This window comes from Scyliorhinus canicula, chromosome 5 (assembly GCF_902713615.1).
Source record: "Scyliorhinus canicula chromosome 5, sScyCan1.1, whole genome shotgun sequence".
Lineage (NCBI taxonomy): Eukaryota > Metazoa > Chordata > Chondrichthyes > Carcharhiniformes > Scyliorhinidae > Scyliorhinus > Scyliorhinus canicula.
The window spans coordinates 170,059,406-170,086,979 of record NC_052150.1 but is presented as its reverse complement, the minus strand read 5'-3'; the positions used below and the strand labels follow the sequence as shown (position 1 = coordinate 170,086,979).

The 27,574-nt window shown below is 47.6% G+C and overlaps 1 protein-coding gene across 9 annotated transcripts in view; it reads left to right on the top strand.

The window, feature by feature from the left end:
• The window catches only part of nsun6 (NOP2/Sun RNA methyltransferase 6), a 57,741-nt gene that overhangs the window by 2,215 nt on the left and 27,952 nt on the right, over positions 1-27,574 (top strand). For 7 of the 9 annotated variants that reach the window (XM_038798062.1, XM_038798060.1, XM_038798061.1 and 4 more), the window contains 6 exons: positions 856-968; positions 5,000-5,155; positions 16,582-16,670; positions 17,292-17,401; positions 20,988-21,141; positions 26,950-27,031. In XM_038798062.1, the coding sequence (XP_038653990.1) occupies positions 891-968; positions 5,000-5,155; positions 16,582-16,670; positions 17,292-17,401; positions 20,988-21,141; positions 26,950-27,031 (669 nt within the window). In that variant the 5' untranslated portion in view covers positions 856-890. Of the gene's footprint in view, positions 1-467; positions 763-855; positions 969-4,999; positions 5,156-16,581; positions 16,671-17,291; positions 17,402-20,987; positions 21,142-26,949; positions 27,032-27,574 lie in introns of those variants that run through there. The other 2 variants (XM_038798064.1, XM_038798066.1) reach the window with 2 other exon arrangements.

Sequence of the window (27,574 nt, the reverse complement as noted above, 5' to 3'; positions counted from 1 at the left end):
CAATGACGTGTTGAAAGTTACTTTCTGCAGAATTCTTAGCCTCTGAACTGTTCTTAGAACATAGAACAGTACAGCACAGAACAGGCCCTTCGGCCCTCGATGTTGTTCTTGTTGGCACAGTATCTGTATGGCTAGTCCAGTTCAGATCCTGATCAATGGCAACCCGCAGGATGCTGATAATCAGGGATTCAGTGATGGTAATGGCAACGGATGATGGTGAGAAAATTTTTAGTTGGACAGGGTCATTGCCAGGGGGTTGTGTGGTATGAACCATGCCTGAATGCTCTCCAGGTCTTGCAGCATGTGGGCACAGATTGTATTGCAGCTGACTTGAGTGCCTTATAATCATCGGTGGACTTCCCACCGTCTGACTTTATGATGGAGAGAAGGTCATTGATGAAGAGGCTGAAGATGACTGTGCCTAGGAAACTACCCTGAGGAACTCCTGCAGTGATGACTTGGGAGAAGATAGACTTCCAACAACCACAACCATTTTCCTTTGTGTTAGATATTGCTCCTACCAATGAAGAGCTTTCCCCTTGATTCCCATCAGTTTCAGTTTTGCTATAGCTCCTTGATGCCACACTCAGTTAATTGCTGCTTGATGTCAAGAGCAGTCACTCTCACCTCACTTCTGGAATTTAGGTGCTGAAACAATCATTCATACGAAAGCCAGGAGCACATTAGGATTGGCACCTCCAACTTGCATCAGTGTCTTTTTAGTGTCAACAAGTTACTTGGCGACATCCATCCAACATATGGGTATTAAACCATTGCAACATTAACCCTGAATTCTAGAATATGCTGCTAATTTTTGTGCAGAAATGACCTGTTGTATTTGTCATTTTATTTCAGTGAATTTGGGTTGTGAGATTACTGAATGAAGAAAAATGGTCTCTGTGTTCCCCAAAATTGCTCTGAAGCCAGAGGTAGAGGACTATCTCCAAAGTGTCTTTAAGAACAAAGAGGTAATGATTTATGTAACAGTGCTTGGACTCAATGGCATGAGTTTACTATGCAAATGTTTAGACAGTAGCGATTGCTGAAGTTCTTAGCAACCAACAAATTAGAACAAAAATTGTCAATCATTTTTATGAACTAATTTTCAATCTTTCATCCGTAGATTTCTTTAATCAAAGGTTTTGCCAACATACAATTAGGAGCAGGAGTAGGCTATTTTTGACTGACAAGGGAGTCAAAGGTTATCGGGGGTAGATGGAATGTGGAATCGAGGCCACAATCAAATCAGCCATTATCTTTTTGAATAGTGGAGCATGCTCAAGGGAGCACACTGTGGCGGCACGATAGCACTGTGTTTAACACTGTTGCTTCACAGCGCCAGGGTCCCGGGTTCGATTCCCGGCTTGGGTCACTGTCTGTGCGGAGTCTGCACGTTCTCCCCGAGTTTGTGTGGGTTTCCTCCGGGTGTTCTGGTTTCCTACTACAAATCCCGAAAGATGATTAGGTAATTTGGACATTCTGACTTCTCCTTCCGTGTACCAGAACATTGCCAGAATGTGGCGACTAGGGAATTTTCACAGTAACTTCATTGCCGTGTAAATGTAAGCCTACATGTGACAATAAAGGTTATTATATTTTATTATAAAAATGATTGTGCATGCATTGCAGATGCCATTTTTGTAGTACCACATGGCACTTGGAAAATGTATGCTGCACAGCCCAATTTCACCCATCTATCTTTCAGATGTGGCATTAAACCAAGGTCCAGTGGCTGTTCAGGTGAATGTAAAAAATCCCACGGCACTGTTTAGAAAGAGAACAGAATTCTAGCATCCTGGCAGCCACCTGCTCCTCAACAAACACATTGGCTGTTTGTAAGAGCATTTCATGCGCAAATTGTTATTTACAGTGCAAAACCCAAAAAAAAGTAAGACATGGTTGGATTTGTGCTGCAAGAGGGCTTGTTTACTATTCATTGACTATGATCTTTCTTTAAAACATTATCAATTTAATGATACAGATATTTGTATTTATGGCCCATAATTTGCAGACAACAGCAAAGTGATTGTGACTGCTGTTGATCTCCCAGAAAACTACGCTGAGAGATCTAGTGATCTTTGTGGCAAGAAAGAACTTTGCCTCCCTCAAATTGCATTGGATGCTAACATTGTTTAAAGGGGCTTCCCAGCGCCAAGCTGCAGTAATGTCATCAGCTATATCTGTTTTTTAAAAATAAATTTAGAGTACCCAATTAATTTTTTCCAATTAAGGGGCAATTTAGTGTGACCAATCCACCTACCCTGCACCTCTGGGTTATGGGGGCGAACCCACTAAAACACGGGGAGAATGTGAAAACTCCACACAGACAGTGACCCAGAGCCGGGATTGAACCTGAGGCAGCAGTACCAACGAATTCTGTTCGAATTATTTGAAGATGTAACCAGTACAGTTGACAAGGGGGAGCCAGTCGATGTGGTATATTTGGACTTTGAGAAGGCGTTTGACAAAGTCCTGGGTAAGAGATCACTGTGCATCATTATAGCACATGGGACTGTGGGAAATGTATTGAGGTGGATAGAAAACTGGTTGGCAGAGAGGAAGCAAAGAGTAGGAATTAATGGGTCCTTTTCAAATTGGCAGGAAGTAACTAGTGGGGTACCACAGAGATAGGTGCTGGGACCCCAGCTATTCACAATATATATTGATGATTTGGATGAGGAAACAAAACGTAACATCTTAAAGTTTGTAGACTATACCAAGGTGACTGGGTGGATGAACAGTGACAAGGATGCAGGAATCCTACAGGATGATCTGGACAGGTTGGGTGTGTTGGCAAATCAATGGCAGATGCAGTATAATTTGGATGAATGTGAGATTATTCACTTTGGAAACAAAAACAGGAAGGCAGATTACTACCCGAATGGTTGTAAATTGGAAGAAGGAAGTGTGCAGCGGAACCTGGGTGTCCTTGTTCATCAATCGCTGAAGGTAAGCATGAAGGTGCAGCAGGCGGTAAAGAAGGCTAATGGTATATTGGCCTTCATTGCGAGAGGTTTCCAGTATTGAAGCAGGGATGTGTTGCTGCAATTATGCAGGGCCTAGGTGAGGCCACACCAGCAGTATTGTGCGCAGTTTTGGTCTCCTCTGAGGAAGGATGTTCTTACTCTCGAGGGAGTGCAGCGAAGGTTTACCAGACTGATTCCAGGGTTGGCGTGTATGTCATATGAGGAGAGATTAACTAGGTTGGGATGTTCTCGCTGGAGTTCAGAAGAATGAGGGGGGGATCTCATGGAGACTTATAAAATTATAACAGGACTAAACAGGGTAGATGCAGGGAAGATGTTACCAATGATGGGTGTCTCCAGAACCAGGGGTCACAGTCTGAGGATTCAGGGTAAACTATTTTGGACAGATATAAGGAGACATTTCTTCACCCAAAGCGTGGTGAGCATGTGGAATTCATTACCACAGGAAGTAGTTGATGCTAAAACATTGAATATATTCAAGAAGCGGCTGGGAGACTTGGGGAGAATGGGATCAAAGGCTATGGGGAGAAAGCAGGATTAGGCTATTGAGTTGGATGATCAGCCATGATTGTGATGAATGGCGGAGCAGGCTCGAAGGGCTAAAAGGCCGCCTCCTACTCCTATCTTCTATGTATGTAACCGCTGCACCACCGTGCTGCCCCTGCCATCAGCTATCTAAGCATCTGATCCATTAAAGACTTTTTATTGGTTGCAAACCAGGAAATAAAATGATCAAATCCCTTTTTAAGAATTTTTGAGTCGAACAAAAGTTGGGACATACACAAAGGGTTTAAGATAGAAACTAAAATATGAACAAACCTACGCAGAATAAAATATTTGAAACATCTAGTTCAATAAATTGGTAATTGATCATTCGTAATGGAGAAATGTAATTTTTTTCAGAGGTGAATGGTTGTAGATATTACTTGGATCAGAATTTAAAGACCCAGTTACACATCAGTGAATCAGGATCATGTAGTTTCTGACAGCCATGTTAGAGCAAAAAGGTGAAGAGGCCAAATCAAATGATTGCCAGTTCTTGGGAGGTCCACCATGTTGCAGAGGCGTGAATGGCAGATTGCAACGTCAGGATTTCTACATTTCTTTGTACTCTGGTTAAATCCTGACCTTGAGAGCAGCAATGATGGGGGAAACTGATCGCCGCTGTCAAAAACTCAGCAAACTCCGGGCCTATAATTCCAAGCATATTGGGCGGGCCGTACCGGCGCAAAAGAGTGGCATGAACCACTCCGGCATTTTGCCGTCCGGTAGGTGCGGAATCCTCCGCACTTCCGGGGGCTAGGCCGGCGCTGGAGTGGTTAGCGCAGCGTGAACTGGCGCCGAAGGGTCTCCACCGGCCGGCGCGAGTTGGCGCATGCGCGGGTGCTCCAGCGTGTTCTGGCGCATGCGCAGAACCACTGGCGTGATCCCTGCGCATGTGCAGGGTGTTTCTTCTCCGCGCCGGCCATGGCGGAGCTATAGACAGGATGGCGCTGAGGGAAAGAGTGCCACCACGGCACAGGCCCGTCCACAGATTGGTGAGCCCCGATCGCGGGCCAGGCCACCATGCCCCCCCCACACCCCCCCCCCCCCCCCCCCCCCCCCCCCCCCCGAGGACTCCGCAGACCGCCCTCAGAGCCAGGTCCCGCCGATATGGACCTTGTCTATCTCACGCCGGTGGGACCGGATGACAACGGGTGGCCGCTTGGCCCATCAAGGCCTGGAGAATCGCCGGGGTGGGGGGGGGGCACTGCCAACGGCCCCTGACCGGCGCGGCATGATCCCCGCACCCGCCAAAAAACCGGCGCGGGAGAATTCGGCAGCTGGCATCGGAGCGGCGGGGCGGGGTGGGATTTACCCCCCCCCCGGCCGATTCTCCAACCCGGCGGGGGATCGGAGAATCCCGCCCATTAAGTTCTTTGATTGCTTATTTGATGCAGCCAAAAGACCAGACTTTACTGCACTGTTTAATTATGAAGATTTGTTCTTAACAATAAACATTCTGTTTTTAGCTTTTGACATCTCTGGGATCTGAACAGTCCGAGGTCAAATTTGATGCCCTTTTAAGCCGTTTGTCGCATCCTCCAGCGTTCACAACCGTCAGACTCCATACTTCTGCAGCCCCCACTGACCATATTAAAAAATTGTTGACTGAGGAGATCCGGAAGGTTTGAACTGGTTGTTTGTTCATATTTTAAAGATGCTAAATTGTAATGTGACTTCACCGGGCGAACTAAGTCTTAATTTATATGTGTATAACGTTTTGTCTGCATGTATTGCATTAATTGCCTCGCTGAATTTAGTCAGCTGAATTATTCAGAACAAGACTGTGATTAATTTATTGTAAAGTTACCAGCAAGTTATTTTTTTTTCAAGTAGTTGAATGATAAAGTTTGCCAGTGGCAGAATCATTTGTTTTCATTGAAGTATCTCCACAACGTGTCACTGAGATAAATAATATGACAAACTTGGGTGAGAAATGATTAAACTCCAAAACTATTTTTAAAAGAACTAGAATAGAATAAATTTGAAAAACTCTTGTTGAAATCATCATGTAGTTAAAATTAAATCTCATCAATAGAGTCTATTGGCTTTACCAAAACTATAGTGACTTGCTGGTGTGACGTCTATTCTATCCAATTTCCCAAACATGTTTTCGCCCAACTGCACACGCTCTAATCAGTAGTAAAGTGTCAGAGGAAGCGATGACACACACTGGCAATCTATTTTGCTAATTGTGAAAAATGGCTGCAGACTGAGGGAATTACCTGTCCATCTTGTGAGAAATGGAGAATGACTAATTATCAGTATAATATTTGCTGCGCTGGATGTGATTGATAATATGTTTTTTATAGCTGTCATTGATGAACTGTGTCTGCAAAAACTAGATGATGTTGAAAAACTGCAAGTGAAAATCAATGTTTTTCTTTACTATTACAAGTACATTTTAAAATCTAGAAAATAAGTCAGAAAGAAGCATTTTTCTTTGCTAAACAGTCAGACCGTTGCATGGTTTTGACTGATTTACCAGCTTGCAACGTTTTTTAAAAAATGCATTGGTTGCAAACTTCTGAAATAAATGACAAAACTGCTTAACCGAAAAATGTAACTGTTCGTTTTCAGCATACATCTGGGGCCATCATGAATATCCGATTGAAAAGCTTAAAAATTGCCTGGAAGCACAGAACCATTCTGTTTTACAGAGCAGTTTTGAAAAACTAAATATTTAATTGTCTGTCTGTAATGTGAAGCTTTATTTGAAAGTATTCTACCATGAAATGAATTGAGACTTCAGTATAATGCTGACTAAACTGCTGCTTCCGCATTGGAACAGTAGAAACTGAAAACTATGGCAACTGGATATTTTTTGCATTTAAATAATGTCTTCATTTCATTTTCATGCAAGTGCACATAAATCATTGAACTATAAAGGCTCAAGATTATGAGCTGCTGGAGTAATTGGGGAAATCCAGGTTTGGTGAGGGACTTTGAAGATCGTGGAATCGTACATTCCAGCAGGAGGCCATTTCAGTGCATCATGCCTCTGCTAGTCCTTTCAAAAGAGCTCCTCAAGTAATCCCACTCCCTTGTTCTTTTTTCTCCATCCAATATTCCTACAATTTACCAGGACTGGGAAAGAGAGTAATGCAGAAGTGAAGATAAATATTTTGGACCAATCTGGATTATTTGCTTTTTTTTTAGCTGAAACAGTTAATTACAGTATGACTGCACTACATGTAGTCATAAATAGACTCCAGCTTTCTCATATTAAATTAAGTGCTAAATTAAGTCTTTTTTTAAGAAAACGCCTTATTTGACCTTTTCACAGCATAATTTAATATTGTATTAAGCAACAAAAATCACTAGTATAAAGAATAGTAAGGTAATGTGTGTAAGGGAGAAAGTAATGGAGTCTAAATCAGTATTACAATGCGTGTATAGAACATAGAACAGTACAGCACAGAACAGGCCCTTCGACCCTCAATGTTGTGCCGAGCCATGATCACCCTACTCAAACCCACGTATCCACCCTATACCCGTAACCCAACAACCCCCCCCTTAACCTTACTTTTTAGGACACTACGGGCAATTTAGCATGGCCAATCCACCTAACCCGCACATCTTTGGACTGTGGGAGGAAACCGGAGCACCCGGAGGAAACCCACGCATACACGGGGAGGACGTGCAGACTCCGCACAGACAGCGACCCAGCCGGGAATCGAACCTGGGACCCTGGAGCTGTGAAGCATTTATGCTAACCACCATGCTACCGTGCTGCCCAAATGTGAATGCACAGAGTATAGTAAATAAGATTGGGGAGTTACAGACGCAGATTGCACTGCGGAAATATGATGTGGTTCAAGGAAGGGCTGGACTGGGTGTTAAATATTCCTGGGTACAAGGTGTTCAAAAAAAGATAGGAAAGGAGGAGGGATGGCGGTATTGGTTAATGAGAGCATTGCAGTGCTGGAGAAATAATCCCCCCCCCCCCCCCCCCCCCCATAGTTCATGGACAGAATCAATTTGGCTACAACTAAGGAACAAAAAGGGTGAAATTACATTGCTCGGTGTAGTCTATATATATCGCCAATTAGTGAGAAGAATGTTGAAAAACCAATCTGCAGGGGAATTACAATGAGATGCAAACATTATAGAGTGGTTATAATGGGAGATTTTTATTACCCAAATGTAGATCAGAACAATGGTAGAGTAAAGGGCGGAAAGCAGTCAAGGTTCCTAGGTTGTGTTCAGGATAATTTTTTACAGCAGTGTGTGTCCAGTCCAACAAGAAAGGATGCACTGTTGGCCCCCGATGCATGGTGAACTTCGTTCTTGGAAATGAGGTGGGCCAAGTATATCAAATGTCAGTGGGTGATCATTTAGGAGATATGATGTGGAGATGCCGGCGTTGGACTGGGGTGAGCACAGTAAGAAGTCTTACAACACCAGGTTAAAGTCCAACAGGTTTGTTTCAAACACGAGCTTTCGGAGCGCAGCTCCTTCTTCAGGTGACTGGAGAGGTATGATCCAGAAACATTTATATAGACAAAGTCAGCGATGCCGGACAATGCTTGGAATGCGAGAATTTGCAGGTAATCAACTCATTACAGATCCAGAGAGAGGGATAATCACAGGTTAAAGAGGTGTGAATTGTCTCAAGCCAGAACAATTGGTGGAATTTTGAAAGTCCAGGCCAGATGGTGGGGAGTGGATGTAATGCGACATGAATCCAAGATCCCGGTTGAGGTCGCACTCATGCGTGCGGAACTTAGCTATAAGTTTTTGCTCGGCAATTCTGCGTTGTCGCATGTCCTGAAGGCTGCCTTGAAGAACGCTTACCCGGAGATCCGAGGCTGAATGCCCTTGACTGCTGAAGTGTTCCTCGACTGGAAGGGAACATTCCTGCCTGGTGATTGTCGCTTCAACACTTCATTCGTTGTCGCAGTGTCTGCATGGTCTCGCCAATGTACCACGCTTCGGGGCATCCTTTCCTGCAGCGTATGAGGTAGACTACATTGGTCGAGTAGCACGAGTATGTGCCGCGTATCTGGTGGGTGGTGTTTCCACGTGTAATGGTGGTATCCAAGTCGATGATCTGGCATGTCGTGCAGAGATTGCCCTGGCAGGACTGTGTGGTGTTGTGGTCGCTGTTCTGAAGGCTGGGTAATTTGCTGCAAACAATGGTTTGTTTGAGGTTGCGCGGTTGTGTGAAGGCCAGTAGTGGGGGTGTGGGGATGACCTTGGCAAGATGTTCATCTTCATTGATGATGTGTTGAAGGCTGCAAAGAAGATGTCGTAGTTTCTCCGCCCCAGGAAAGTACTGGACGACGAAGGATACTCTGTCAGTGGTGTACTGTGTTTGTCTTCTGAGAAGGTCGGTGCGGTTTTTTGCTGTGGCGCGTTGGAACTGTCGATCGATGAGTCGAGCGCCATATCCCATTCGTACGAGGGCATCTTTCAGCATCTGTAGGTGTCTGTTACGCTCCTCCTCGTCTGAGCAGATCCTGTGTATACGGAGGGCTTGTCCATAGGGGATGGCTTTTTTAATGTGTTTTGGGTGAAAGCTTGAGAAGTGGAGCATCGTGAGGTTGTCTGTGGGCTTGCGGTAAAGCGAAGTGCTGAGGTGACCATCCTTGATGGAGATGAGTGTGTCCAAGAATGCAACAGAATTTGGAGAATAGTCCATGGTGAGTCTGATGGTGGGATGGAATTTATTGATCGTGTCGTGTAGTCGTTTCAGTGATTCTTCGCTGTGGGTCCAAAGGAAAAAAATGTAATCGATGTATCTGGTGTATAACGTCGGTTGAAGGTCCTGTGCGGTGAGGCAGTCTTGTTCAAACTTGTGCATGAAGATGTTGGCATATTGACGTGCGAATTTGGTCCCCATGGCTGTTCCATGCGTCTGGATGAAGAATTTGTTGTCAAAGGTGAAGACGTTATGATCTAGAATGAAGCGGATGAGTTGCAGAACTGCGTCTGGAGATTGGCAGTTGTTGGTGTTGAGGACTGAGGCTGTTGCAGCAATGCCGTCGTCATGGGGGGGTGATGGTGTAGAGTGCCGAGACATCCATTGTGACGAGGAATGTTCCTGGTTCAACTGGTCCATGGGTGCTGAGTTTCTGTAGGAAGTCCGTTGTGTCGCGAGAGAAGCTGGGTGTACCTTGTACGATGGGTTTCAGGATGCCCTCGATGTGGCCAGAGAGGTTCTCACACAGGGTCCCATTGCCTGAAACGATAGGACGGCCTGGTGTGTTGGTCTTGTGTATTTTTGGGAGGCAGTAGAGATCTCCAATGCAGGGATTACGTGGGATGAGAGCACGTAGGGTGCTCTGAAGGTCTGGATCCAAGGTCTTGATCAGTCTGTTGAGTTGGCGGATCTGTTCCTTGGTTGGATCTGCGGGATTTAGGAGATAGGGATCGTTGTATTGTAAGGTTAAGTGTGATGATAGAAAAATAAAATAGGCAATCCGGAGTAAAAATAATTAACTGGGGGAGAGCCAATGCGGCAAGAACAGGCCAGTTAGACTAGAACAAAAGGTTGGCATGAATGACTAGCTGAACAATGGGTTACCTTCTAAACAGAAATGATCCGGACACAGTTAGAGTATAGTCCCTGAAAGGGTAACGGTAGGGCAAACAAATCCCGAGCACACTGGATGAAAAAGAAGATAAAAATTAAGATAAGGAAGAAAAGATGTGCTTATGGCTGGTGTCAGGTTGAAAATACAGTTGAGAACCAAGCACATTGGAGAAGTGAAGAGGGATTATGAGAAAAGACTGGCAGCCAACATAAAGGAGAATTCTGAGTTTTTCTATAGGCATATAAATTCTAAAAGGAGGAGTAGGGCCGATTAGAGACGACATGGAGCTGGGGGCATGGCTGACATCGTCTTCACCAAGGAGGTAGATGCTACCCAAGGCACTGACAGATAGAAGGGGTCAAAATTGATGAGGAGAAAGCATTAAACAGACAAAGTTCACAAGGTACCAGGACCATAAGTAGCATGGTAGCATGGTGGTTAGCATAAATGCTTCACAGCACCAGGGTCCCAGGTTCGTTTCCCGGCTGGGTCACTGTCTGTGCAGAGTCTGCACGTCCTCCCCGTGTGTGCGTGGGTTTTCTCCGGGTGCTCTGGTTTCCTCCCACAGTCCAAAGATGTGCGGGTTAGGTGGATTGGCCATGCTAAATTGCCTGTAGTGTCCAAATAGTAAGGTTAAGGGGGGGGGGGGAGTTGTTGGGTTACTGGTATAGGGTGGATACGTGGGTTTGAGTAGGGTGATCATTGCTCGGCACAACATCGAGGGCCGAAGGGCCTGTTCTGTGCTGTACTGTTCTATGTTCTATAAGTGATGCATCCAAGGATATTGAAGGAAGTAATAATGGAAATTGCAGGAGTGCTGGCCAGAATCCATCAGTCTAGGGCAGCACGGTGGCGCAGTGGGTTAGCCCTGTTGCCTCATGGCGCTGAGGTCCCAGGTTCAATCCCGGCTCTGGGTCACTGTCCGTGTGGAGTTTGCACATTCTCCCCGTGTTTGCGTGGGTTTCGCCCCCACAACCCAAAGATGAGCAAGCTAGGTGGATTGAACACACTAAATTGCCCCTTAATTGGAAAAAATTAATCTAAATTTTAAAAAATTTAATAAAAAGAATCCACCAGTCTTTAGATTCAGGGGAGGTACAGAGGACTGGAGCATTGCAAATGTTTACTCCTTTGTTCAAAAAAGGTTATAAGGATAACCCCAGTGATTACAGGCTAGTTAGTTTAACATCAGTGATGGGCAAGCTTCTGGAAACAATTATTCAAGTTAGACTTGGGGCACGATTCTTCCAAGAAGTTTCTAAGTGTGGTAGCAAGCTGGAATTGGCAGGAGCTTCCCGGCACTTGGCCCGGCGAGATCGTCACCGCAATACAACATTAATTGGTCCACTTAAGGAGGCCTCACTGGCTTTGCATCAAAAATGACGGCTCACCAGCCGATTCGCCAGGATTGTGCTTGCCAGTCTCTCGCCAACAAGGTAGTGAAGTACATAAACTGCTCTTGCACAGCCAATCCCACTCAGCCCGCAGCCATGGCGCCGAGACGACTGGCCCCACCATTCGGGGGTGTAGACCTAGGGAGGCTCCTAGAGGTGGTCGAGGCAAGGAGATATGTCCTGTTCCCCCGATGGTCCCAGAGACTAAGCCACAGGGTCAGTGCCGCCTGGGAGGAATGGCAGTGACCATCTGCTTGGACAGCGTGACTAGGACTGGCACCCAGTGCTGAGAGAACATTAACGACTTAGTGGGCCGCACAGATGTGTTGGAACCGAACCCCCCCCCTCCCCCCCCCAACATTCCACGACACTGCACCTGGTGCCGCCCCACCCCCCACCCCCCCCCCACCCCCAACCTTCCTGCGCTGAACCACATGTGCGGCTAACGATGCCCTCTCTGCCTCCGCTGGAGAAGTTGTCCCGCAACCATTGGGAGAGGGCTCAGATGGGCAGCGGGGTGCCGGACATCAGAATCCTCACCACCTTTGAGGAACAGGCCCTGGAGGTTCCGGGGGTGACCGTGCGCAGAGCGGTCACCAATGTGGAGGTCGGAGCATGCTGCAGTGGTGAGGATTCGCCTGGCCCCACCCAGATGGATGTCACATGTGAGTTATTGCCATATTTTAATAAGTCATCCTCCCCACTGACCACGTCCATTCTCCTGCAGCACCTCCAGCCGTGGCACCGGTCATTTGGGGTGGTCCCCCTCCTCCCTGCCTCCCAGGAGAATACCTCGGAGGACAGCTCTGAGAATGCCGCCATAGATGCGCCACAGCTTTCATCCTCACCCTTCACCAGCGCAGAAACACGCACCTAGGTGGCCAACGTTAGTGGGTCAGGCTGCTGGGACACATTCTGGTGGGCACCACACAGTTGCAGATGTAATTCGGGTGGAGATAGTAACGCCCAGGCAAGACAGTAGTCGGGGGTCTGCTGGATCCCAAGACCCAGCTCGGTCTAAGTCAGATGCTGAGGCTCTGGATCAGGTTTACCCGGAGCTGATGTGGCCGTGATATTCAGCAGGATAGCCATTTGGAGGAGTCCTAGAAGCTACAGGCGCAAGAGATGGTGCCAGCAATGCATGGCACCAAGGCCAATACTGCTAGGGTGGTGATCACAGTGGAGAGCTTGGTGCATGACATATCAGCATGAGTGGAGTTGCGCAAGGCGTGGTGCAGTTGGTGACAGCCATGGCTGCGGGCCTTGGTAGACTGTCCGACTCGCTGGTGGACGTGACCCAGTACCAGGCTGACCTTGATAAGGTGCTGTTGGACATGTCCCACTCTCAGATGTGCATAGCCGAGGCGCTGCGGAACCTGTCCCAGTCACTGAGGAACATCGTCGAGGGTGTTGACACCATGGTGCAGACATTGGGAAGCTGGCAGGGCCAGATGGCACATGGGCAGCCGGGGCTCAATCCAGCTGGGTCTCCGCATCGGTCTCCGGCCTCCTTGCCTCATTAGCCAGTTCCTAAGCAGATACCCCTTATCCCCTAAGGGCCAGTCTGGCGTGGTCCTCGAAGATGTCGGGGATGTCTGACTGCCCCAGGATATAGCTGTCATGCACACTCCCTGGGAAGCGCTCACACAAGTGCATGATCCTAATGTGGTGGATACACACGAGGTGGACATACAGGGATGGAACCCATTCCTCCAGATGGCCCGCTGGGTGCAAGGCTACATGCGTGCAGTCTATCAGCCCCTGAAACTGGGGCACCCTGGCGATGGCGGAGAACCCTGCCTCCCAGGCACCTTGTTGGGTTTGGGCCGTCTCAAAGTTTATCTAGTTTTCAGGGCATCCATGACTTGTCGAATGCACCTGTGGGCTGTAGCTTGCGAGATGCCACACAAGTCCCTGCTGGAGCTCTGAAATGATCCCGGGGTCTAAAAGTTCAGGGCTGCGGTGACCGTGACGACCACGGAGAGCAGGTGTCCTCCTCCTCCACGTGGTGCCAAGTCCGCATCGACATGGCACTGGTGCCTCACAATCTTGTTGAGGAGGAGCCTCCTGCGGCATCCACTGTCCGTCATTTGCTCGAAAGACCAGTGATGCTTGTACATCCTGGGTCGTTGCAGGCCTGCCCCTCTGGGTCTCACCCTAGCCTAATGGGTGACCGGGCCCTCAGGGTGTGGGGCGGGGTCCTGCACATGAGCCACTGCCTCAAGCCTCTGTCGACGCTGCTGCTGCCACCGCCACCTTCTCTGGCGCCTGGCCTGCCAGCAGCACCACTAGTGCAAGTTCCACAGAGTCCAAAATATTGTCCATCCGTTGAATATCTTTAAGGAATTGGGAGAGGGTGTTAGACTGACAACAGCGATGTCTTCCATCCCGGGCCCCCCATTGTTCCCCCCCCCCCCTCAAAAGATGTAACGGCTAAAGCAGGGTGCCCGTCCACCGGACCCGAGATCCTGAAGCCCTGACACCTGCACATAATGTTACCTGGACCGGGTGCTGGTCCCATCCCCATTGAATTCACCCACCCTCTTGTCATGGACATGTCCCCTGGGTGTTCGGATGTTGGCTGCTATGTCCATGGTGCTGCCTTCTGAAGTGTCCAGACAGCATGCTCTGATTGGGGTGCTAGGCAATAACTCCCACATGCTAAATAGCACGCCCACCCAAGGAAATCCACTTGGGATTTATGAAGTGCTTACTTAACCAAGATTGCCAATTCCCTATTAGCAATAGCCTTCAGCCACATGGACAAAGGCCTCTGCCGTCAGTGGGGATTAGGGGTGGTCGGTGCGGCATAGACTAAGGTTGCCCACTGAATGGGCAGACACGATCCATGGCGGAACCGCGCACAGTAGCCCGCCCAGCGGAGCATCCAGCCCAGCCGAGGGTAGCCCCGCCCACCGAGCACAGTGGCAGCAAGCCCAGTGCCCCCGGGCTCATTGCCTGTGAGTGAAGATGGCTGCCCACCTCCTCGGCTCTCCGCAACAGCCCTTCCACCAGGTTCACATTTTTAAAAAAGGAGTACTTGCTGAGGAGGCTGCTGGACCACTGGAGGCCATTGGATATGGGGTGACTCCCGTTAATTGTATGGAAATAGGGCTTATGTGGTGATTATTGGTTTCTCGCCACGCTACGACGAGATCCCAATTTCGCATACTGGAGCAGGCCAGTTGCATCGCAAACGGTTTGGCGCCCGACACAGTTCTCATTTTTGACCACTCCCGCTATTCACTGGCCTTGTGGCGCGCTCGCTTGAGTGCAACAAGGCCACTGAACCGTGCCCTTGGTAGTCACATGGAAAAATTTGGGTTGATTAGGAAGAGCCAGCATAGATTTCTGAAGGAGAAATCACATTTAACTAGCTTTTCATACAATCCCTACAGTGTAGAAGGAGGTCATTCAACCCATTGCACCGGCGCTTGGAAAGAGCACCCTACTTAAGCCTACACCACCACCCTACCCCACCTAATCTTTTTGACACTAAGGGTCAATTTACCGTGGCCAATCCACCTAACGTGCACATCTTTGGACTGTGGGAGGAAACTGGAGCACTTGGAGGAAACCCACGCAGACACGGGGAGCAAGTGCAAACTCCACACAGACAGTGACCCGAGGCTAGAATTGAACCTTGGAGTTGTGCGGCAACAGTGCTGACCACTGTGCCACCTTGCTGGAGTTCTTTGACCAGGTATCAGAAAAGGACGATGAGGGTAATGCCATTGATGTGGTGCTAATGGATTTTCTAAGGTATTCAATACAATGCCAAACCATAGATTTCTGAGAAAGGTTATAACTCATAGAATAAAAAACATAGTAACACTATGAATAATAGGAAGCAAAGAGTAATGGTCAATGGACATTTTTCGGGCTGGAGGAAGATTTGTAGTGATGTTCCCCAGAGGCTGGTATTAGGATCCTTGCTTTTCCTGATATATATTAATGATCTAGACTGTAGTGTGCAGGGGACAATTTCAAAGTTTGTGGATGATACAAAGCTTGAGAAGTGGGCAGATAGTAGTTAATAAAATATATAGTATTCTGGGCTTTATTAAGAGCAAGGAGGTTATGCTGAACTTGTACAAGACACCAGTTCGACCTCAGTTGGAGTATTGTGTACAGTTCTGGGTACCGCACTACAGGAAGGGTGTGAATGTATTGGAGAGAGTGCAGAAGAGGTTGACCAGAATGGTTCCAGAGATGAAAAATTTCAGTTATGAGAAAAGATTGGAGAGATAGGGACTGTTGTCCTTGGCGAAAAGAAGGCTAAGAGGAGATTTGATAAAGATGTTCAAAATAATGAGAGGGCTGGACAAAGTAGATGGGAGAGAGGGAGAAGAGGAAGGGGAGGGGGAGAAGAGGAGGGGGAGCAGGGAGAAAGGGAAGGGAGAGAAGAGGGGAAAGAAGGTGCTCCCACCCACAACCAAACCTGCCATGGGCGGGACTGAAAAATTCCACCCAGCATCTGTACAGCCACTGGCTGTTTGTAACTCTGGAAATTACTTTTTACATTGGTCTGTGAGTTCTGGAGACATCGATACCACCCCATTCACTTGAAGGGCACGATCTGGAATCTGCACTCGCCATCTGCGTGATTGACCGCGTGGGTGGAAAATCTCACGAGAATGGGGAAACTAATTTCATTGTTATTGGCAGACGCCCCCCCAACCCCCGGCACAAATGATCCCCCCTCACTAAATATTCATACCAGGTTTACAACAGATTGAGCCAAACGTGAGGTAGTCGAGGGGATCCCTCTGGGGGGTTCAGAGCTAAGTATAGCCCCCTGGCGAGGAAGGGGGGGTAGTAGGGGAAATGGAGCAATATATGAGATGCTATTCAATGCCGAGCAGAAGTAGCCAAAAGCAAGGAAGGTGGTTTTAGAAGCAATGGTGCATAACTGAAAAGTATGCTGAGATTGTTTTTGAAGACGTAACCAAATGAGTGGGTGAGGGTTTTCTGAATCTGATTAATCCAAGTTTTAAGGAAATGTTCAAAGATTGACAAGTTTGTTCCAATTATATGGATTTCTAAAACTAAATGTTTTCCTGGCTACGAGGCTCGAATCTTATCAAAATGCCGCCCTTTGTATTACTTCATTTACAGCAGTTTAAAGGATGGCCTATGAGTAATATTACAGTATTAGAACATCCAGAGCTTCCAGACATTCTTCTAATTCCAGTTCTTGGTCCCAGGTATGGAAATATGATTGTAGAAGGGAATTTGCTCCACAATGACCATTTGGAATTGTTCTTTCATTCATCCCCTCTCCCTTTCTTCCCTCTCCCTTTCTCCCTCCTTCCACAATTTATCTCTCTTCCCCCTCCCTTACTCCCTCCTCCACTTCCTTTCTCTATCTTCCCCTCCCATTCTCCTTCCTTCTGCCTCTTCCTCCTTTTCTCCTTCCTCCCACCTCCCTACTCTCCCTCCAGTTCTCCCTCCTTCTGCCCCTTTTTCCCTCCTCACTTTCTCCCTCCTTCCCTCCCCTACCCTTCTCCCTATTTCCTTCCTTTCTCAGTCCTACCCCTCTCTTGCTCCCTGCTTCCCATTTTTCTCATGTCTCCCGATCCCTTTTTACCACCTTCTCCTCCCTTTCTCCCTCCTCCCTTTCTTTCTCCTTTCTTGCCCATGTCCCTCCCCTCCTTTTCTCCCTTCTCTCCATCCTTTTTTTGGCCTGCTCCTTATCATCTTTGATCCATTTGAAAAGATTATTTTAAATAATATACATTTTTAAGGAACTTGTGGAGTTTATAAGAGTGGAAGGAAAGGAACCTAATTCAGAACTTTGTTTGAAAACTGTGATTTCTTGTTTCCAGGTTAAACCTACAGAGACATTCCATTGAAGTGATTGTGGGAGCACAATGTGGGAACGCTGTACTTCGTGGAGCACATGTTTTTATTCCTGGCATACTGTCAGCTCCAAAACGTGAGTTGCGTTGTTTATTTATTTCATCTTGCTGTTTCTCTCTTAAGGCAATTATCTTTGTTCTGCAGTGCATAATTTAGTACCTCACTTAAAGTGACAGCCACAAGCATGTTCATTTCGGAGAGTATTACAGCTGGTCCTAGGCTGAATCTAGTCTGAATCTAATCTAGCCCATGTTTGCAACAGGAGCCATTGAACAGGGAGCCTGCTGCCAGTGATAATTTAGTACTCACTGGCAGAAGGCTTTCTGGAGAGATGCTTTATTTCTTATCAAACTGGGCCTTCAGCTTGAGGTTCATCAAGAGATACTTTATTCCACATCAAACTTTGCTTTCAGCCCATGACTTCAAGCCTTTGCTATCTCGTGAAAATGACAACCAGACTTACTGGAGAGTCAGCCCGTAAGTGGCCTTATGGGGAGAGTTTAGTTAGATCTGTTTGGAGGGAATTAATTGGACCCCTCCATCCAAGCTGCAGAATCAAAAGTGAAACTAAAAACTCAACCGTTGAAGCTCTGAAACATTCCAGTGGAATCAGATCCAATAGCCACCTGTTACCAGGCAGAGCACAGCCTTTTGGGCCAATTTATTGGCCACCAGCCAAATCAATTAAACTGTGTCACCACTGACTTCAGCCAATCTGCAACACCAGCCTAAAACAGCACCGCCCTCTGGATCCTGCTTTTTAAATTATAGGCACAGACTGCTTTGCCTTAAAGGTCCCAGATCCATTAAATATCCATAGATCAAAAATGTAATGACTAAATAAAAGAAGGGGGAAATAAGGGAATAAATAAGAACAAACAGGAAAGACCATTAAACCATGTAAGGAATAATTGCTGGCCCCAAATAATGATGTGGAGATGCCGGCGTCATGAATTTTTGAAACGACTACACGATGAAATCAATAAGTTCCATCCCACTATCAGACTCACCATGGACTACTCTCAAAAATCAGTTGCATTCTTGGACACACTCATCTCCATCAAGGACGGTCACGTCAGCACTTCGCTTTACCGCAAGCCCACGGATAACCTCACGATGCTCCACTTCTCCAGCTTCCACCCTAAACACATTAAAGAAGCCAACCCCGATGGACAAGCCCTCCGTATACACAGGATCTGCTCAGACGAGGAGGGGCGTAACATACATCTACAGATGCTGAAGGATGCCCTCGTACGAACAGGATATGGCGCTCGACTCATCGATCGACAGTTCCAACACGCCACAGCAAAAAACCGCACCAACCTCCTCAGAAGACATAAACGGGACACAACCGACAGAGTACCCTTCGTCGTCCAGTACTTTCCCAGAGCGGAGAAACTATGACATCTTCTTTGCAGCCTTCAACACATCATCGATAAAGATGAACATCTTGCCAAGGTCATCCCCACACCCCCACTACTTGCTTTCAAAAAACCGCACAACCTCAAACAAACCATTGTTTGCAGCAAACTACCCAGCCTTCAGAACAGCGACCACAACACCACACAACCTGCCATGGCATTCTCTGCAAGACGTGCCAGATCATTGACGTGGACACCACCGTTACACGCGAGAACACCACCCATCAGGTACGTGGTACATATTTGTGAGACTCGGCCAACGTTGTCTACCTCATAAGCTGCAGGAAAGGATGTCCCGAAGCGTGGTACATTGGCGTGACCATGTAGACTCGGCGACAATGAATGAACAGACATCGCGTGACAATAACCAGGCAAGAATGTTCCCTCCCAATCGGGGAACACTTCAGCAGTCAAGGGCAATCAGCCTCTGATCTTCGGGTAAGCGTTCTCCAAGGCGGTCTTCAGGACGCGCGACAACGCAGAATTGCCGAGCAAAAACTTATAGCCAAGTTCCGCACGCGAGTGCGGCCTCAACCGGGACATGGGATTCATGTCGCATTACATTCACCCCCCACCATCTGGACTGGGCTTGCGAAATGCTACCAACTGTCCTGGCTTGAGACAATTCACACCTCTTTAACCTGGGGTTACCCCTATCTCTGGATCTGTAAAGATTCAATTACCTGCAAATGCTCGCATTCTAAGCATTGTCTGGCATCTTTGAATTTGTCTGTATATATGTTTCTGGAACATACCTCTTCATTCACCTGAGGAAGGAGCAGCGCTCCGAAAGGAAAGCTAGTGTTTGAAACAAACATGTTGGACTTTAACCTGGTCTTGTAAGACTTCTTACTGGCCTCAAATAATGTAAGATCATGGGCCAGATCTTCCAATCAACAGCAATGCTGACTGCATGCCTACTGATACAGAAATAACTGCATGCTTGCTTTTTTGGACACTTACAGCCGGGACTTCCGATCCCAGCTGGAATAACAAAGTCTCGGCACAGGAAACTGCAGGGAGGACTGGCAGGGTCAGCAGTGTTGAGTACACCTGAGGGCAGAGGTTCAGGTGGGAGAAGAGGGTTTTGGGTTTGATTATGGGTGGGTGGGTAGCCATTTCAATAGTTGGATGGGGCAAGGGGGGTGTAATCAGTGGGGATGGTGGTGTCGTCAGATGGGTGGGTGGGTCAGTGAGAAGTTGCGTTAGCAGGATGGGTAGTTTGGCCAGGGAGGGATCGGGGGTTGATGGTGGGTATGTGTGGGTATTGGTGAGTTGAGTTTATCATTGAATTACACCAGAGATTAAACAGTGTAACAATTCTAGGCTAACGATCAGACTAAGTTGCGCATATCTAGCCCACGTCCACAACACTGAGATCAGAGATCAGTACAAGGGACTTTCACAGAGGCCCTGCTGCAATACAAGTCAACCCATTGGAAGTTTAAATTTTCTGGGCAATTAAGGTGCATGTGCATGTATCAGGATTTTCTCAAGGTCCCGAAGTGTACCAGCATTGCTGTTCCGGATACCGGAAGATCTGCCCCAATGTAGGATGGTGGTGATTTGGGGAATGCGGGGGGGGGGGGGGGGGGGGGGGGGGGGGGGGGAGGAGAAAAGGGGGGGAGGGGAGAAAAGGGAGCAGGAGTTTAAAGTCCTGAAAAGTGCTGGTGGATCAAAACCCATCATGGCCCCCCTCATTTTCATGTTTACTGGGGTGCGTTTGGAGATATGTACAAAACCCCTTTGGTGCTCGTCGAGTAACTCAAATAATTAATTAACTTGGAGTTAATCCAGGATTCTGCCTTCCTGACATCCTTCTTCTTCCCTCTGGTTTCGCAACGATAGTGGGATCCAGCCATTCTGATCCCTGCCAGGGGCTCTTTAAATGCAGAGCCTTTCACTGACTGGTGCAGGTTGTCATCTCACCTGCACTCTTTTATTGTTCAGGAAAGCCAAAATTGAGCTGCTAACATTGTTGCTGATTTAAAGAACCACGGTAAAGCTGGCAGTGAATCAAACAGCCTTTAACCCACCTCAGGCCCCTTCTTTCTTCCGCTGCTGCAATCAGGTCTATTTTAATATACCTTAGCCGGTATATGTGTAATCAAAAAATATTCTTTAATCATGTTTTCCTAACGCCCACTATAATCTAATATCCTGGCTTTAATACTAGGTTTCATATTGTATTTTTAATTTATTTGTACAATACAAAATGAAAATGATCTTTCTCTGTTTCAGTAATGAAAGCGGGTGATGCAGTTTCTGTTTATTCAGATATTTGTGGCAAATGTAAAAGGGGTGCAGTCGAATTCATGGGGTCAAAAACATTTGTGGGGAACGGAATTGCTGAATTAAGCCGTAATGAAATATTTTGCTCCAACTACACTTTAAGGTAAATATTTTAGAAATACTGTGTGCTTTTACACATTATTAATTTCAAAATAAACATTTCTGCATAATGAGTCAGAACCAAAATTGATATTAATCTTGTTACAATGTTTAAGTAATAATGTGTTACACTCCTTAAGTATTCCATGTCCAGGCTCCCCTACAATACATTTTGTAACATGCTCATCAAATAGATCTGAGCTTTGGGATGCACATAGAACATACATACAGTGCAGAAGGAGGCCATTTGGCCTATCGAGACCCACTAAAGCCCTCACTTCCACCCTATCCCCGTAACCCAATAACCCCTCCTAACCTTTTTGGACACTTAAGGGCAATTTATCATGGCCAATCCACCTAACCTGCACGTCTTTGGACTGTGGGAGGAAACCGGAGCACCCGGAAGAAACCCACGCAGACACGGGGAGAAAGTGCAGACTCCGCACAGACAGTGACCCAAGCCGGGAATCGAACTTGGGACCCTGGAGCTGTGAAGCCGTGGTGCTATCCACTTGTACCATGCATGTTCAGTAAATTGTTTTGAAGAGATTTTGGACGTGATTCTCTGGAAACGATGCGCCCGGCACTGATTCTGTTACGGTGTATAGCAAACAGCCCCTAAACGGGGTTAGTGGAAGGTGCTGGACCGATCGTGATGCTGCTGACCTGCGCCGTCTGATGCGATCTGGTTCATGCCCTCGCTGGGTATGAACCAGACTTATATATTTTAATGAGTCTTAAAACTCATTTAAATTTGTGCAGCCCATTCGAGGCCGGAATCTCCCGGCTCCCACAATTTAGCGGCCCCACCGGTGCAGGGTGAGACCAGCGTGAATCAGTACTCGTTTCCAAAAGCGGAAACCAGACGTTATTACCATGCTATGTGGGTTGGAGTCCAAAAATAGCACTCCTCCGATCTCTTCCTGCATTGGCGAGCAGGGCTCTTCAGTGCCGGAAATGCGACTTGAGTGTGACCTGAGTGGGAAATAAAATAGAGTGCCGTTAGATAGCAGGAATGGAAGCACCTGAAACACCCACTCTCATCCCACCCAGAATGAACTCATTTTTTTCATTGGATCGTGCCCCAGGTTGGGTGAATTGCGATCTAGATAGCGCCCATAAACCCAGTGGAAATCACCCCGCGATTCCCACCCAGAATGACTCGAGTCATTTTTGGGGATAATTTCATCCTCCGTTTCTTACTCACTATCTTTTTTAAAATTTGAGTGTTTTGCATGTGAAATATAGAAATAGGATCACAGGAATTAGATTGGTCCATTCAGTCCCATCCTTCTTGAACTCCTTTAGAGGTCCCCAGCATCATAGATGCCAGTCTTCAGCCAATTTGATTGACATCAGGAAATGACAGAGGGCATTGGGTCTTGACACTATCCCCACAATCGTACAGAAGACTTGTACACCACAATTTTTTGTGCCCTTTTCAAGCTATCCAGTGCAGCTATAACACTGGCATTTACGTAGAAATGTGGAAATTTGCATGTTTGTTACACACAAAAGCAGAACAAATCCAACACAGCCAATTACCATCCCTTCAGTCTACTCTTGATCATCAGTAAAATGATGGAAAAGGCCATCAACAGTTCTTGCTTGGGCAGCATGGTGGCGCAGTGGGTTAGCCCTGATGACTCACGGCGCCTAGGTCCCAGATTCGATCCCGGCTCTGGGTAACTGTCCGTGTGGAGTTTGCAGATTCCACAATGGAATGGGAATCGGGAAAAGCTCTCCACTGGTTGGAGTCATACCTGGTACAAAGGAAGATGGTTGTTGCTGGAGGTCAATCATATCAGTTCCAGGACATCACTGCAGCAGTCCTTCAGGGTAGTGTGTCCTAGGCCCAACCATCTTCCACTGCTTCATCAATGACCTCCCTTCCATCATAAGGTCACAAGTGGGGATGCTTGCTGATGATTGCACAGTGTTCAGCATCATTCGCGACTCTTCAGGTCCTGAAGCAGTCCCTGACTAAATGCAGCAAGACCTGGATAATATGGGCTGAAAAGTGGCAAGTAACGTTCCAACAAGAGCAAATTTACTCATCGCCCGTTGATATTTGATGGCATTACCATAATTGAATCCCCCACTATTGACAACCTACAAATGACCAGTAACTGAACTGGACTAGCCATATAAATACTGTGCCTACAAGAGCAGGTCAAAAGCTAGGGGTCCTGCAGTGAATAACTCGCTTCCCCACCACCTACAAGGCACAAGTCAGGAGCATAATGGAATACTCTCCACAGGCCTAGACAAATGCAGCTCCAACAACATTCATGAAGCTCGACACCATCCAGGACCCAGCAGCCTGCTTGATTTGTACCCTTTCCACAAACATTCACTCTCTCTACCACCAGCAAATAATGGCAGCAGTGCATATTATCTACAAGATGCACTGCTGGAACTCACCAAGACTTTAAACAGCACCATTAAAAGCCACAAACACTACCATCTAAAAGGACAAGGGCAGCAGACATATGGGAACACCACCACATGGAAGTTCCCCTTCAAGTCACTACCATCCTCACTTGGAAATATGTCATCATTCCTTCACTGTCACTCGGTCAAAATTTTGGAACACCGTCCCTAACAGCACAGTGGGTGTGCCTACACTTTAAGGACTTCAATGGTTCAAGGAGGCAACATACCTCCACCTTCTCAAGGCAATTATGGATAGGCAATAAATGCTGGCCTAGCCCGCAATATCTACATCCCATAATTGAATTTTGTTTAAAGTTCCTTGAGTCCATTCCACCATTCAGTTTGATCATTTCTGATCTATACCTCAACTGTCTGTTCACCTCAATTCTCTAACCCTTAACAAAAATCTGTTAGCTTCATTTCTGAAATGTTAGTTGACCTAGCCTCAACGATTGTGGGGGGGGGGGGGGCTTGCTAGATGCTGATTGGTTTACGATCTAATCAGCCCGCTCCCGTTGGTGAGATCCTGATCCCATGGCGAGAAACCAATTATCACCAATTAAGTCCAACCTCCATATCATTAACGGAAGGATCCCATATTGAATGGTCACCAGTGACCTAATCCCCTCCCCAGTGCACGGTCACGCAGTTGTCGTTCAATAAACCTATTTAAAAACATGAAGCTACCGCAATTGCTGTTGTGGAGAACCGAGGATGTGAGTAACCATCTTGAATATCAGGTGGTCGGCCTGGGGGCACCGGGGCCGCTGCCCGAGTAAATGCATGGCGGGGGAGGCGTACAGGCTCGTTTGGGCAGGTGGGCTGCCGTCGGAGGCCTGGGGGGGGGGGAGGGGGCGCAGCGCCCATGGGTCTGCCATGCCACCCCCCCCAGATCGTCTATTTCCATGACTAGGACATTTCCAACCGCTGTGAGTCTGTCCCACCGAACACCCCCATGACCGATCCCCATCCGTGGTAACATGGTGAAGGTCACTAAATCCCATTGACCCTGGTGGCCGCTGGCCGCACAGTGAAGTCTATTGCTGGGAGGGATTTGGCAATTCTAGTAATGTGAGCACTTCACATCTCCCAAGTGGATTCCCGTGGGTAGGTGTGCGATGAAGCAGGCGCTTGTTACTGCCTAGCATCCCAATCAGACTGTGAAGCCTGGACACTTTGCCTCAACTCCAGAGACATTAACACCACAAAGGCAGCAGCCAACATTCTAACACCCAAGAACTGGGCCACAGAACTGGGGACATCCCTGCGACCAGAGGATGGATGTGTGACCAGGGAGGGAACGAGCGCCCAGTCCAGGTAATGTTTCCAGCGGGTTTCTGGGGATTGGTCCCCAGGAGCCCCTGCTGCTGGGTATGTGTGTGCAGGACATGTGGGATGGCACCCTGAGAGATGGCAGAGGATGTGAGGATGAGGAATGCATGGTGCTCTGAGGGTACTGGGGTGGAAGCCACAGCTGATTGTCAGTCTCACAATCTCTCCAATGCCTTACAGATCTCACACCATGGATGATATTGTGGACCCCATGGAAGCTGCCCCCAAGGTGCTGCTGGCAGGTCTGGCAGCCAGACGCCGGAGAAGGTGGCGGCAACCGCATTGACAATGGCCCGAGATGGCGGCCCATGTGCAGGCCCTGGCCCCAAACCCTGAGCACCTGGCCGCCCATCAGACCAGGGAGGAACCCAGAGGGCAAGGTCAGCGACAGCCCAAGGTGTGCAGGCGTATCTGGTATTTTGAACTGATGTCGGGCAACATGTGCCTTTGGGGGCTCCGCCTTAACAAGGAGACAGTGCAGCATCTGTGCCATGTCATTACGGACTTGACATCACATGGAGGAGGAGGAGGATACCCGCTCACGGTGGCCCGCAGCCCTGAACCTTTAGGTTTCGGGATCATTCCAGGGCTCGCGCGGAGACCTGTGTAGCATATCAAACCAACAGCCCACAATTGCATCCGTGAAGTCACGGATGGCCTGTTTGCCCGAGCTGCTGACTAAGTAAACTTTTTCCTGGACTAAGTAGCAGGATTCTTCACCACAGGATTCTTCACCATCGCCGGGATGGCCCAGGTCCAGGGGTTGATAGATGTCATGCATGTTGCCTTGTGTGCACCTGGTGGTTAGGGAGCACCCTTCATTAACAGCAAGGGGTTCAAATTCCTTGAATGTCCAGCTTATGCGCGACCACCACCTGAAGATCATGCACACGCTTCCCAGGAAGTGTGCACGACAGCTACATCCTGGGGAAGTCGGAGATCCCCAGCATCTTTGAGGGACACCCCAGGGTGACTGGTTGGCTTTGGGGAGAAGGGTTACCTGCAAAGGTCCTGGCTGATGACGCCAGTACAGAGGCCAGAGAACGATGCAGAGCTCTAATATAATTAGGCCCATTTGGCCACCATTTGAGCGGTGCATCGGACTGCTGAAAATGCAGTTCTGGTGCCTCGACCGTGCTGGGGGTGCACTGCAGTATACCCCCGAAGGGTATTAACAACACTTTGCTAGAGGTTGAACATGCGACCACCTCTGAGGAGGAGGACTAGGAGGAGCCGGACCAGGAAGGGCTGGAGGACAAGGCCGAGGAGGACCAGCAGGAGGATAGAGGACAGGCAGCGGCGACGAGGGTGTGGCTGGAGGACATGGGAGGCCCTTATCCTTGCCCGCTTCTCATAGGACATGGCTTCGTCCATCATTGCACCCACCGTCCCCCCACAACTGTGGTCTCGAATGAAGATTTAAATATGTTAATCTAGTTCACACCTAGCGAGGGCATGAATTAGATCCTGCCAGCTGTAGTGGGCCGGGAGCATCAGAAATTGTTGGGTGTCTGGTGCAAATCGCATTTTGGAATTCTTCTCACATGGCGGGATTTGCGGCGGGCGAAATGTGGCTGGAGAATCACCCCCAAAGTGTCTTTCTTGAATTGCAGTGTCTGGACCTTAACAAAATACTCTAAATGAAGTCTAATCAGAACTTTGTATAACTGTAACGTAACATCCACTCCTTTGCATTCTAGTCCTCTAGAGATAAAGCCAATATTCCATTAGCTAACATATTCCATTAGGTGACATGTTTCCCAACATATTTCATAGATTATTTATAGGTTTCACTTAATTTCAAAATGCAGCTTTTTACAAACAAAAATGTTTCTGAAGTAAGTTTGTCACAGAATATGGAGCACCATTGGAAACAAAATAAAGACTACATAACCTTGTATTCTAGTTCCTAATGATGGTACAATATCATTAACATTTTGGCATCTAAAATAATGCTATTAAATCATTAAGGATTAGAATTGCAACAGTTGTATGTGCATACAATATTTTTCACATGTAACTATTTGCTCTATATTTGTTTTAGGGGTGTGGGAATCAGGATGACAGAGCCAGTTTACATTAGCCCATCGTTTGACAACCTCTTATCTAGCTTTGTGTTTTTACAGGCAAGTTTGAACTCCTCTATGTCTTTACATTACAGATGAAATGTTGGTTCAGTCTTTTTCATGTAGTCATTGCCTACCCTTGTTCCACTCTTGTCGCGTGTGATTATCAATCATTCACTTTTTATTCCATGCTGATACTAAACTCTGCTTTAACAGCTCTGTACGTACTGCATGGTGTTCACAAAGAATTTAGCTTACAGCAATAAAGGTAGAAAATGCTGGAAATACTCAGCAGGTCAGGTGGCATCTCTGGAGAGAGAAACAGAGTTAAGATTTTATGGGGTGCTGCTGTCCCTGCCCCCACCCCCCATGTTAATATTTCAGGTGGGAGCCCACCTGGGGGGGCAAGGAATTACCAGCTGCTTTGCAGCCTGGATTGGAGCCGCTCAGGCAGCGCCACTGGGACATCCGATGTGTGTAGAGACCACGGGTGGGATTCTCCCGTACCCTGTGGGGCGGGGAGTCCTGGCGGGACGGAGTAGCGGGAACCACTCCGGCATCGGGCCGCCCCAAAGGTCTGGAATCCTCCGCACCTTCAGGGGC